We start from the raw sequence: 12482 nt of genomic DNA, 5'->3' as shown, positions 1-12482 counted from the left end.
ACCAGCTAGGCAACCAGAGATTCCCGGTAAGTAAGTTTAAGCCTGGGTAAGGGGAGGCCCCAGGAAAAGACTGACAAGAAAAGAAGCCACTAGAGGGGGCAATAATCTTGGGGAACATGCTTTTTGGGATGATTTAGGGAGTAGGGACAGGGATGGGGAGCTTGAGGTGGGAGAAGAGCATCTTCTAGGTGCGCTCACTGCCTTGTTGACAGAATGTTTTATCCGGACGGTGGGCTCTCAGAGCTCCTATAAGGGCAGAGCAAAACTTGCCAGCTGACATCGTCTGAGAAATTGCTGGCAGGCTCTGGAGGGTTTGATTGGCTTCTTGTGGTGTCTTTGGTGCCCTAGGGTGAAAAGAAAAGGGAGAGACTACTGTTAAAAACATTTTTTATGAGAGCTTTTAAAATGTTAAAAGTAAGACTCATCCCATGGGAAAAATTAAAATGAAAAAGTATAGCCAGTAAAAAGTTAAAGGATGCCCCAACCCCAGCTGCTACTCCTCATTCTGTAGAGCTAACTGTTGTTACTAGTTTGCTCCATAGTTTTCCATACATTTTTGTATATAAACATAATAGTTCACTTTAAAAAACAAAATGAGCTTATCCTATACATATTGTTTTTGCTACGTTCCTTTAACAAATCTTTTATTATGGCACGTCTATTTTCTTTTCTTTATGGCTTTACCACCTACCTATACATTCCTATATAATTTAGTTTAATTTTGCCTTATTTTAAACTTTATGTATATCAAATCATGCTATAACTATTCTCTCTTATTTTTTTCTCTTCTACTCAACATTATGTTGCTTTATTATTGTTCATTCTCACAGATATATAATATTCAAATATACTACTACTTATTTATTCACTGACCAATTTCCAGTTTGGGATAGTTATAAACAATCCTGCTATGAAATCCTTGTTCATTTCTTCCACTGTACATAAGCAACATTCCTTTTGAGTATGGAATTGCTAAGAGTGGAGTTGCTTGGTCACAGAAATTAAACTTTAGTAGATAACTACCAGCACTTTCTCAAAGTGGTTTACCAGTTTACACTCCCTTTAGCAGGAGATGATAGTTTCTCTGTTCTACTCTCTGACAATACATGGAATTATCAGACACTAAAATTGTTGCCAATCCTTGGGATTGACATATATACACTAATATGTATAAAGTGGATGACTAATAAGAACCTGCTGTATAAAAAAATAAATAAAATAAAATTCAAAAATTCAAAATTGTTGCCAATGTTATGATGTAGAGTGATCTTTTTTAAAAAAAAATAAATTTATTTATTTATTTTTGGCTGCATTGGGTCTTCGTTGCAGTGCGCAGGCTTCTCAATGTGGTGGCTTCCCTTGTTATAGAGCACGCGCTCTAGAGCGCAGGCTCAGTAGTTGTGGCGCACGGGCTTAGTTGCTCCGCGGCATGTGGGATCTTCCTGGACCAGGGCTCGAACCCATGTCCCCTGCGTTGGCAGGCAGATTCTTAATCACTGCGCCACCAGGGAAGTCCCTCTGTTCGGTTTTTTTTTTTTTTTTTTTTTTTTTCCTCTGTTCGGTTTTGACTCATATTTTCTCAGTTACTAGTAAGGTTGAGTGCCATTTCACATGTTTATTAGCTATTTGGATTTCTTGTCTCTGAAGTGCCTCCTCAACTCTTTTGCCTATTTGTTGTGTTTCCTGCCTTCCTCTCATGGATCTATAGGAATTACTTATCAGTCTGAATATTAATCCTTTATCGACATTAATATTTGCAGACATACCCCTACTCTTCTTCTTCTTGTCATTTTCTTTTGATGACCAAAATTTCTTAATTTCAATAAAGTCAAATTTACTAATCTTTTCCTTTATGACTTATAATTTTTGTTACTTGTTTAAGAAATCCTTTCCTACCCCAAGGTCATGAATATAGCCTCCAATATTCCCTTGTAAGTTTGTCTTTCAAATTTAGACCTTTAATTCACTGAAATTTATTTTTGTGATGGGCTTGAACTAGGGGGTCTCTGCACCTTTTATTCACTTAATATATTGTGGACATCTTTCCAATCAACATATAATGATCTACCTAATTATTTTTGACAAGTGCAGAATTGCCCAATTTGCTCTTGATGAATTTTTTATTGAGGTATAACTGACATCTAACATTATATTAGTTTCAGGCGTACAACACCATGATTTGATATTTGTATACGTTGTAAAATGAACAAACTATAAGTCTGTTAATAATGAGCATTTAATATGTTCATTTGTCACTACAATACTGCTATAATTAATATTCTTATACATATATCTGAATATTCATGCTAGTATTCTATACTAGAGATTTCTTGAAGTGAGATTACTGGTTAAAAGGTACACACATTTAAGTTTGCCTCTCACTGTTGCGGCCTCTCCCGTTGCAAAGCACAGGCTCTGGACGCACAGGCCCAGCGGCCATGGCTCACGGGCCCAGCCGCTCCGCGGCATGTGGGATCTTCCCGGACCGGGGCACGAACCCGTATCCCCTGCATCGGCAGGCGGACTCTCAACCACTGCACCACCAGGGAAGCCCCACACATTTAAATTTTTGATAGGTACTACCAAATTTTATTTTACCTCCGTCAACAGTGATAAGGATCTAGATTCATCCCATTCTTGATAATATCATAACATCAATCAGTTTACCTCTTGCCAATATTCTTTTTATATGACATTTATTTATACCTAGACTAGGGAGGAATCACATTTTGTTTGACACCAACACCGGTGTCATGGTCAGAGATCAATGACGGGTCCCCAACAGCCCCATCTGCCTCCACTTTGATACGCAATGGCATTCTATCATTAAGGAATTTGGTTAAGCCTCTCTAGTATTAGGAGAATTGCGTTTTGCTTTTCTTTCTCTTCCTATTTCCCCACAAGCTGACACTGAGTAGAAAGGGCTGAGAAGTGTGCTTATCCTGGTCTTCATTTCATTTCTCTTGTCTCTTCACAACCCCTGCTTCAGCCCTAGTTGATTCCACAGAGTGACTCTGGTTTAAGGAAGGTCATTCTTTTGGAACTTACTGGTTTTCTTCACTCTGCCCTTGAAATGATCACAGGGACACGGCTTCTTTGGCAGCCTGGGCACTGTCATGAGTTTTCTTTCAGGGGCTCTCAGGAACCAATCTGAAATAAGGGAGTTGCTGCTTAGAAGGGTTAATATGTTTGAGTCAGGGCTTTACTTGCCATCTTCCTTGCCTCTCGATTCGTTTTCATACTGCAGTGGTGTGGGAAAGGGTCAACACAGAACAGTGAAGATATCCAGTTATATGAGCACCAGGGTCTCTAAGTTGTTTGCCTGACCTGTATGGGCAAGGATTTGGTGGCAGGTTTGGAGGAGGCATCAGGGTATCATTAGGGAGACTGAAAAATGAGGAATAAGACCTAGGTGTCTGCTTTTTAGTGGCTGCTTTACCTCAAGCAAGCCTTGCCTCTCTGATTTCAGTCTTACCTGTGAGTAAAATAAGGTTGAGAATGGGGTCCAGGAAAGACTTGGAAGGCAGCCCTGGGTTGTTGGGGAAAAGAGGGTAAGGGAGAGGGGGCAGCCAGAGATTCAGCCAGCTCCCCGCTGGACCTTGGAGGGGTCTGGTTCTTACATGAAACTCAGGAAGAAAATAAGTGTTGGTGCTGCATGTGATGGGCTTGTGGAGAGGGGAGGGGGTGAGGTCAGCTCAGATAACATCTGCTCCGGTCCCAGAGGGACTCAAGGGAGCAAGTTGGGATCTGATGGTGCATCGCTGTTGTCAATGCTGGATTACTGACCTTTGCACTCACATTCTTGGCCTCCGTCCTGGAGCCACCTCCCAGAAGCCTGGCGTTGGTCCCTATGGCCTCTGGCAATCCCTGTAGGAAGGAAAATGGTCACTTCCAGTCACTGGAAAGCGAAGGGACCAAGAGAATTGGTCCCCCATCATTGTGCTACCGAGGTCAGTGTAGCTCCATTGCTCTTCCTTTTTACTCAGGGATCTAGGGTGCTTCAAGAGAGGAGTATTTTAAATGGATAAGGAATTGAGGTTTAAAATCTGGCCTAGAGAAAAGCTTAGCTGGAGGTAGGTGGAGAAAGAATGGCTTCTGGATGGAAGAGAGGACAATAGGTAGGGGTTAATCAACACCTTACAACCTCCCCCCATTAAGATCCCTCCCTACACATATTAAAATCCTCATGACCTAAGGAATGAGAGCAAGGAGTAGATTATTCCATAAACCAGTCAGGAGCTTCACTGGACCTCCACCTTCGGTTGTATTTGAATCCATAATCCCAGTTTAACTGTAAGAGGATGGTATTTACCTTTGTTCCTCTGCAACAAATCCATTCCTCTTCTGGCCTCTACTCAAGTCTGTCTTACCACCTGATGCTATCTTATTCCCATTTTGTGATACCTAAAATATTTTTATGACAATCAAGTATGATGTTTTATAGAGATTCTTGAGCTAGAACTGGGTCCAGATGATGCTTCCTCTGTACAGGAGTTGCTCATATCTCCTGCCAGAATTAATTACGGTTTCCCATGGTTCCCCGTCACATTTCAATACAGCTCTATCCTTGCACAGTTATAGTTTGTTGTTTGAAATGTGTTGTGGACTGAATTGTGTCCCCCTAAAATTCATTGAAGCCCTAACCCTTAATAACTCAGAATGACTGTATTTGAGGATAGGGCCTTTAAAGAGATGATTAAGTTAAAATGAGGCCCTGTTGGTTGGGCTCTAATCCAATCTGACTGGAGTCCTTATAAGGAGAAGAGATTTGGGCACACAAAGAGACACCAGGCATGTACATGCACAGAGGAATGACCAGGTGAGGAAATAGCAAGGAGATGGCCATCTGTAAGGCAAGGAGAGAGCCCTCAGAAGAAACCAAAGTTGCTGACACATTGATCTTTGACTTCCAGTCACCAGAATTGTGAGAAAATAAGTTGCTGTTGTTTAAGCCTCCCAGTCCGTGGTATTTTGTTATGGCGGTCCTAGCAAACTAAAAATTTTTCTTCCTCACTAGACTCTGAACCAATGGCTCAGTGGTCATTCAGCTACAGGGCTCCTGACACATGGTAGACACGTGGTAAATGTTTGTTTGATAAGCGGATGGACAGGTTGTCCAGAGAGGGCCCTTAGCAGCATCCGGTTCAATCCCGCTCTCCTATTTCCCAAACTCTTTCTGCCACACAGATGAAGGGTGTTGCATCATTTCTCCAAGTGCTGGTTCCCAAGTGTTTTCATGTGCTGTTTGGAGTGGCATTAAAGTAATTTCAACGGGCATAACCCCAGCTGTCTAAACTTTTCTACTATATCACTGTCACCTGATCTCTACTTCTGGTTCCAGAGAAAAGCCACAGAATACTAGAGCCAGAAGGAAACTTGGAGATTATTAGTGGAACCCCTTCACTGAGAAGTTTTTCTTTTTCGTTTTTAATGCAATATAACTATATTAGAGAAAATTGTGAAGTAAAAATGAAGAAATCTTTACCCTTATCAGCTGTTGGAATTTTGGTTGTTTACTGCATATAATTTTGTTAAATTAATGAATTTAATTTATTCATTTTTGGCTGCGTTGGGTCTTTGTTGCTGCCCGCAGGCTTTCTCTAGTTGCGGCGAGCGGGGGCTACTCTTCGTCGTGGTGTGTGGGCTTCTCAGTGCAGTGGCTTCTCTTGTTGTGGATCACGGGCTCTGGGTGCGCAGGCTTCAGTAGTTGTGGCACACGGGCTTAGTTGCTCCGCGGCATGTGGGGTCTTCCTGGACTAGGTCTTGAACCTTGTCCCCTGCACCGGCAGGTGGATTCATAACCACTGCGCCACCAGGGAAGTCCCTGCATATAATTTTTAAATGAAGTGATAACCATAGTATGTGAGCCAATTTCTTTTTGTTCACTTTATAAGCTTGTTCCTTTGTTTTCCTACAACATTTATAACAGACATTTTGAATGACTGACTAACACTCTCAAGTATATGTGTTTCCGATTATTTAACTCTTCTCTCATTGCTGAATGTTTAGATTGTTTTATTTTTGGAGATTGATAAATTTCTTTGTGCTTGTAACCGTTTTCCAAATGTTGGATTGCTGCCTTGGGCAAGATTTCCCAAAATGGAATTACTGGGTCAAAAGTTATGAACAGTTTTATGTTTCTTGATATCATTACCAAGTTGTTTTTAAAGCATTGTACTAATTAACTAAATCACCATCTCTTATTTTCAGGTGAGAAAACTGAGGCCTAGAGTGAGCAAATGAAATGCCCAAGTTCACAAAGGTAATGGTGACACACCTGGAGCTAAAGCCTTGGTCCAAGGCTCGTAGTCTGCTGTTCTTTCTGCAGCCCTACATGACCCTAACTTCATGGTGTAACTGAAAACGAAGGTGTTACTATAATATTATGTCCTCCAAGTGTCAGTCAGACATTTTTGGACCACCTTAATGATTTTTGCTGTAACTTATACCACCTTTTCTACTATTTACTTGATACTTTTTTCTAAATAAATTTAATTTACATAAGAGCTTCATCCTATGCAATGTTATCTGTGAGATTATGGGTTTGATACATGCTTAGCTTGTTCTCCTAACATGCATTAAAATAAACATATAACTATTAAAGTAAAAGCTTATTTCTGTTCTACGTAAAATCAGTTTTGGATAATATTAATACAGTAGAATAGCATGGACTTTATATCCTGACAGACCTGGGGTCAACTGCTTCCTCTGTCAGTTAACTCTGTAGCCTGGGAGAAGTCTCTTAGCTTCTACGATCTTTGGTTCTCTGGTTTGTAAAGAGTGGATGTTAGTATCCACCTTGCAGTGTTGTTAGGAATAAAGGAGCTACGGGGGCCTGGTGCCCAAGGAGGTGCTCAGTACACGATGGGTATTATTGTGGTTATTATCGCAGACTTCTAGTTATTTCCCAAAGGGAGTGTCTATGCTGGAGTATTAGGCTTACTGCTTTTTGCTGACTTGTATGTGTAAAGAAGTTACTTCCACTTGTTAGGTTTTGCAGTAGCTCTATTATTATTTTGACTTCTCATTTTCGCTACTTACTAGCATTGTGATTTTTGGACAAGCTGCTTACCTTTTCTGTGCCTCATTTACATAATTTGTATTGGATTGGCCAAAATGTTTGTTCGGGTTTTTGGTAACATCTTACCCGAATGAACTTTTTGCCCAATCCAATAAAACGGGGCTAAAGAAAGTACATTGGTGTGCGTATGCACACATCTGTCCACCAGAGGGCCTAGACGCAATAGCCCTAGTAGCCATGGGCAATACCTAGTGCCCAAGGTTTGTGAATATCACTCCCCCATGAAAGGAACCAGGGCTCCGTGGACAAATGGATGACGCCAGGGCTGCGGAAGGGAAGTACAAGATGAGGCTGGAACATCTCGTGGTGTGAGAAAGTCAGGAACTGCTAAAGAAATGACATGTCAAAAAGACACCAAAGGGCTTCCCTGGTGGCGCAGTGGTTGGGGGTCCGCCTGCCAATGCAGGGGACGCGGGTTCGTGCCCCGGTCTGGGAAGATCCCACATGCCGCGGAGCGGCTGGGCCCGTGAGCCATGGCCGCTGGGCCTGCGCGTCCGGAGCCTGTGCTCCGCAACGGGAGAGGCCGCAGCGGTGAGAGGCCCGCTTACCACACACACACAAAAAAGACACCAAAGCCACCTGGAGCTCAGTGGCCAGCTTTGGGACAATATGAGCGACGTGGTGAATAAGGATAGTAATAGATTATAATCCCCAAATATCCCCAAGTCTTTACTTATAAAAATAAATAATGGAATACCTAAATAAATGGGAAAGAAGGAACAGCTCTTTCTTATAGTAGAATCTTAATTAATAAATGTAGAAGGAATGATGGAAATAGAAAATCACTGCTTTGCTAAGACTCTATAATACCTGTTGTAGGCAAGAATCATCAATGGATTTTAAAAATTAACGGGCAAAAATATGATGAGAAGAAACAGGCTATTTGCATAGTCTCAAAGTATCTCTTCACAGGGTACTTATTAACTACAATGAGAAAATAGTACCTTTATGGACACCACCTTAAGCAGTGTTCAAACGTAACATCACCCATCATGAGAGAGATTGTTATCGTGGGCCTTCTGATGTGCTGCGCTGAGAAGGCAAGTACCGCTTCTATGGTATCAGTGCCAGAAGTGCATAATCTGAATTTAGTCATGAGGAAACATCAGATAAGCCCCAATTGAGGCACGTTCTACAAAGTAACTGACAGTACTCTTAAAAATGTCAGGGTCCTGAAAGACAAGGAAAGCTGAGAAAGTGCCTAGATTGGAGGAGACCAGGAGAGATGATGCCTTTCTTCAGTGTAGGATCCTGGATCGGATTCTGACCAGGAAAAGGACGTCAATGGGTGATTAGCAAATTCTGAAAATTCGTACATTAGTTAATAGTATTGTATCATGGCTAATTTTCTGGTCTTGATAATCATATTACGGTTATGAGAAAAACAGTGTGGGGGTTTTTGGATCTATTGGAGCTCTGATTCTTTTCACAACATTTTTAAGCCTGAAAAATGAAAAGTTAAAAATAAAAAAGTACACTACATTTCTGTGAGGACACAATGAAGTAGTATGTATAAAGCACTTAGGAGAAGCCTGCCACATAGGACTGGTTAACACATGGGAGCTATTTATTATAAACAATTTTATAATTAATAAGTCATCTTACAAGGAATGAGTATTCTATCATTGTAAGTAATTTATTTCTTAACATTGTCATTGGTTCTCTTTTTTTTCCCTCTTCCCTGTGAAAAGCCTATTAAACATGTATGTGGTTATTTGAAGAGATAAAGCAAGATCAGATTTTATTTGGAGAATTTTGGGGCGGGAGGATTGTGTAGTGTTTTATTTCTTCTTGCCAGACTTGGTCCATCATTGCAAACTCCCCTTGCCTGGGAAACAAGAATTGAGCCCAGCCACCACCGGTCCCCTCTGGTTTGTAATCGCACCACCTGGCAGCTCAGTGAGCTTTCCCCGGTTCATTGCTCCTGTGCCTTAGTAGGTACTTTAGAAATTTTACTCAGTCCATTTACTGAACCCTTATTAGGTTCACATTATCCATAGTTTACTCTTCACAACAGTTGCACACGCTAAGTGGTATTTTATTCATTTTAAGAAGATAAAACTGAGGCTGAAAAATGTTAAGCATCTTGTCCAGGGTTTCAAAGTAGGTGATGGAGCCAGGATTTGGATCGCGGTTCCCCTCAATTCAAGTCTGAGTCTCAAGGTCCAGGTGAGTCTAAACGTGTCGCCATGTTTGAGAATTATTGGTAGAGAGCAGTGGCCCCACTGGGCAGTGGTTCCCCCTCCAGGGGACATTTGGCAATGTCTGGAGATATTTTTGGCTCTACTAACTGGGCGGGGCAGGGTGGTAGGGGAGAGGCTGCTCTTGGCTTCTAGCAGGTGGAGGCCACGTGGATGTTGTTAAACATCCTGTAACCTGTTGTTAAACAGGTTACAAAGCACAGAACAGCCCCCCCTCCTCACAGCAAGGAATTATCCAGCCCTAATGTCAGTGGGCCTGCTATGAGACGCGGGTGTCGAGTCTCCTAAGGGCAACATTTTGAGCTCAGAAACCTGAGGATTTATTCTTTCACTTTGCGAATATTTACTGAGCACCGTGCGGGATAGTGTGAGGGGTGTGGAAACAATACACCAGATTGTGCCAGAGGGAGGTTACAGTGTAGAAGGGCAGGGGTGGAGGTGGGAGAGGCACACCAACACCTCAACTTAAGGTAGAACATGAAAAGGGCAGAGAGTCGAGCTAGGGTTAAGCTTGTTCACAGGCGGGAGGGCTCACGTGTGGTCCTGGGACGAATCAAGGGAGGCTGTGGGAGGAGGGGCTTGGGGTGGGTTTTGTGAGCGAAGCTGAGCTGGTGGGAAAGCACAGGAGCAGCTCGGAGCAGCCCGAGGCCTAGCTGAGTGGAGCACGGAGCACTTAGTGCCAGGTGGGCTGGACTGGAAAGGCAGCTGCGGCTGCAGCTTGGAATCCAGGCTGAGGACTCTAGTGGTGTCTGTCCTAGTGGTGGAAAAGCCTTCGCTTCCAGAATGGTGGCCTAGGCCCCAGGGCTGGGGGGCCCAGCAGCTTCCAGAGAGCTCTCTCTGTAAGGGAGGGAACGTTGGAAATTGGGGTGGAGTAGGGAGAACTCCTGATTTTAGGACAGAGTTGATGCTCAGTATATAACAAAGCTATTTCACCTCAAAGTAGCCCGTGGGGAGATGTTCCCCTCGCGTGCAGACATAGGTCGGGATGAGGTCTCTTCTGCACAGCTGTTCTGCTAAGGGCTAGGCCACTTCAGCTGTAGTGAAAAGTGGAGCCGATTCGGAGCCCCTAACCCAGGGTCTGCTTCCCAAAGGTGAGCTGTTCAAACAGGGCTTGGTGTGCCTACAGTTTCAATCATGGGTACTACCTGGTGGTGTGATTTTTCTAGTTTATCACCATACCGTGAAACAGCATTAAAAATTGTTGGGGCACATCTGGTGCGCTGTAAAGAATCCAATCGAGGATGACTTACTGTCTGTGGTTGTACAGTTGCCTTCAGCACCCTCCCACCACTGCCTCCAAGCCTGGCCCCGGGGACATTCATTACTCTCTAGCACAGGGACTGGGGGGCAGGTGAGGCAGCAAATCTTTGTTGGGCCATTATTTTTTTCTCCCCCGCCAGCTACAGTTGCAGACACTTCCATACACACGGGCTTCTTTAACTCTCACAACACTCTTTGGATTTATGTACAGTTCTTTCCTTTTTGTAAGTGAAGAAACGGGCACTGAGACAGGCTAACTTGCCCCTAATCCCTGTAACCTAAAAGGGCTACATTTTACTGCATGTGTGGTCACGTTCTTTTCTGTTTTGCCATGTTTCTCCCCCCTCTTTATCTTTCATAGAAAAAAAGAAATTTTTTTTACCTGGATTTGAGCTGCTGCGGACCGTGGACACCAGCATTAGTGGCAGCAACAGAAGGAGGGAAGAGATTAGAACTTTCATTCCAACTGTTGGTGCTGCTGTGCGTTGCTTGAAGAGTGTGTGGAAGGTTCCCAGTGAGAGGGTCCCGAGTTCTTGGAGTGGCTCAGGCCGTGCGTGGTACGTGGCTTGGGGGTCTGAGCCTTACTCCCAGGCCAGTGTTCCCATTAGAGGGCGAGAACGGTCAAGTGACGCTGGTCTCATTAGGTAACTGGACCATGTGATTTATGGGAATCTGGAAGGTAAAGGTGGCCAAAGAGAAGGAGTGAAGCGTATTCTTAGGAACATGAGAGGGCGACAGATAACTTGGCAGCAGTTCTCAGCCCCTCCCCCCCTCCCTCCCGCCTCCCTACCCGCCAGTGTGCTATGATTGCTTCCCCAAGTCTTTTTCCTTATTTGAATTTCCCAATACATGTGAGTGACATTTTCTAGCTTAGTGTCTGGCAGGAAAGAGAGTGCTAAGGGCCGGCAAAGAGAGACTCACACGGCGTGTTTCCCCTCTGTCCTCCCCACTCCCGTCCTTGGATCAGCAATAGCAGTGTCGTTTGGGAAGTTGCCGTGTCCCCACTGTTTACAATTTCCTCCAAGTCTGTGGCCACATAAGGAGGGAAGCAGAGAGGATCAAGGAGGAGAGGCTCTTCTCTCTTGCCCCGAACCCTGGCCTGGAGCACTGGGTCAAAGCAGGCCTCCTTGTTGTTGGTCAGGCAGGTGGCTGTGGGCTCGTGGCTCCCGCCTAAAGGAGAGGGAACTGGGTTGGTGGAAGACCCTCAAGGCTTCATGTCCAAGAGGGGTTGAGAAACAGGAGGCACAGCGGGGAAGGTGTTTGCCCAGGCTGCTGGGGCTCTTGTTTCAGACCTTGTCTGGAAACAGCCCAAAGCGCAAGGAGGTGATACTACTTGGAGCAAACATCGCCAGCACTTACTGAGTGTGACTCATTCCAGAGGCTTCAGGAAATGGGTTCAAAGATGGGGGGAGGCTGGGCTTAAGTGCTGGGTGATATTTATGGGGCTGAGGGGAAGGTTAACAGGAAGTCCTCCCTGGCTCTTCCAGGCAGGAGTGAGTAAAGGTGGTGTGACTTTTGTTCCAGTCAAGAGGAGGGAAGAGGCCAGGCATGGTTTTTGTTTGCTCATTCTTACCCTCTCAATTTCAGATTATTTCTGCCTATGGACATGTTGGAGGGTTGACTGTAGACCTTGCTACTACAAAGTTTATAAAGCACCTGCAGGAGGCAGGCACTGTGCTAGGCAGTGGAGATTGTCCTCGAGTTGGAGGCTCGGTCTACACTTGGTCTGATGTAAACCACCGATGTGGCTCCTCCCTGGAAAAGAGTCAGACTCTTCTCTTGTTAATATTGACAACTAATTAGAGCTCGTCTTGAGAACTTTAGTTGTGTAAGCACAGCCTTTGTGACTTACAAAGTTCCGCCTCCAGGAAGCAGATAAGGGGAAAGTGGGAGAGAGAACCATTTTCCCAGTTATTTGGTTTCCCCACTCTACAGTATAC

The 12482-nt window shown here is 44.0% G+C and overlaps 1 protein-coding gene across 1 annotated transcript; it reads right to left on the bottom strand.

Annotated features, from left to right (window-relative positions):
• Nucleotides 1-246: 246 nt before the first annotated feature.
• On the bottom strand, nt 247-11135 carry CXCL17 (C-X-C motif chemokine ligand 17). The gene is made up of 4 exons (XM_032614237.1): nt 10925-11135; nt 3787-3867; nt 3049-3150; nt 247-344 (listed from the first exon to the last, which is right to left on the bottom strand). Exons 1-4 carry the CDS (start codon nt 11001-11003, stop codon nt 247-249), a joined length of 360 nt encoding a protein of 119 aa, XP_032470128.1. The 5' UTR covers nt 11004-11135.
• Nucleotides 11136-12482: the final 1347 nt, after the last annotated feature.

The sequence above is a fragment of the Phocoena sinus genome, chromosome 19 (assembly GCF_008692025.1).
Source record: "Phocoena sinus isolate mPhoSin1 chromosome 19, mPhoSin1.pri, whole genome shotgun sequence".
NCBI lineage: Eukaryota > Metazoa > Chordata > Mammalia > Artiodactyla > Phocoenidae > Phocoena > Phocoena sinus.
The sequence above is the reverse complement of the archived record's forward strand: the minus strand, read 5'-3'. Positions and strand labels throughout refer to the sequence as shown.

Excerpts from the sequence above, each read along its gene's own strand:
- CXCL17 (XM_032614237.1), bottom strand. The coding sequence starts at position 11,003 with ATGAAAGTTCTAATCTCTTCCCTCCTTCTGTTGCTGCCACTAATGCTG. Across the intron at positions 3,868-10,924 it reads CCGCAGCAGCTCAAATCCAG|GGATTGCCAGAGGCCATAGG; the intron begins GTAAAAAAAATT and ends TCCTTCCTACAG. Across the intron at positions 3,151-3,786 it reads CCAAGAATGTGAGTGCAAAG|ATTGGTTCCTGAGAGCCCCT; the intron begins GTCAGTAATCCA and ends CCCTTATTTCAG.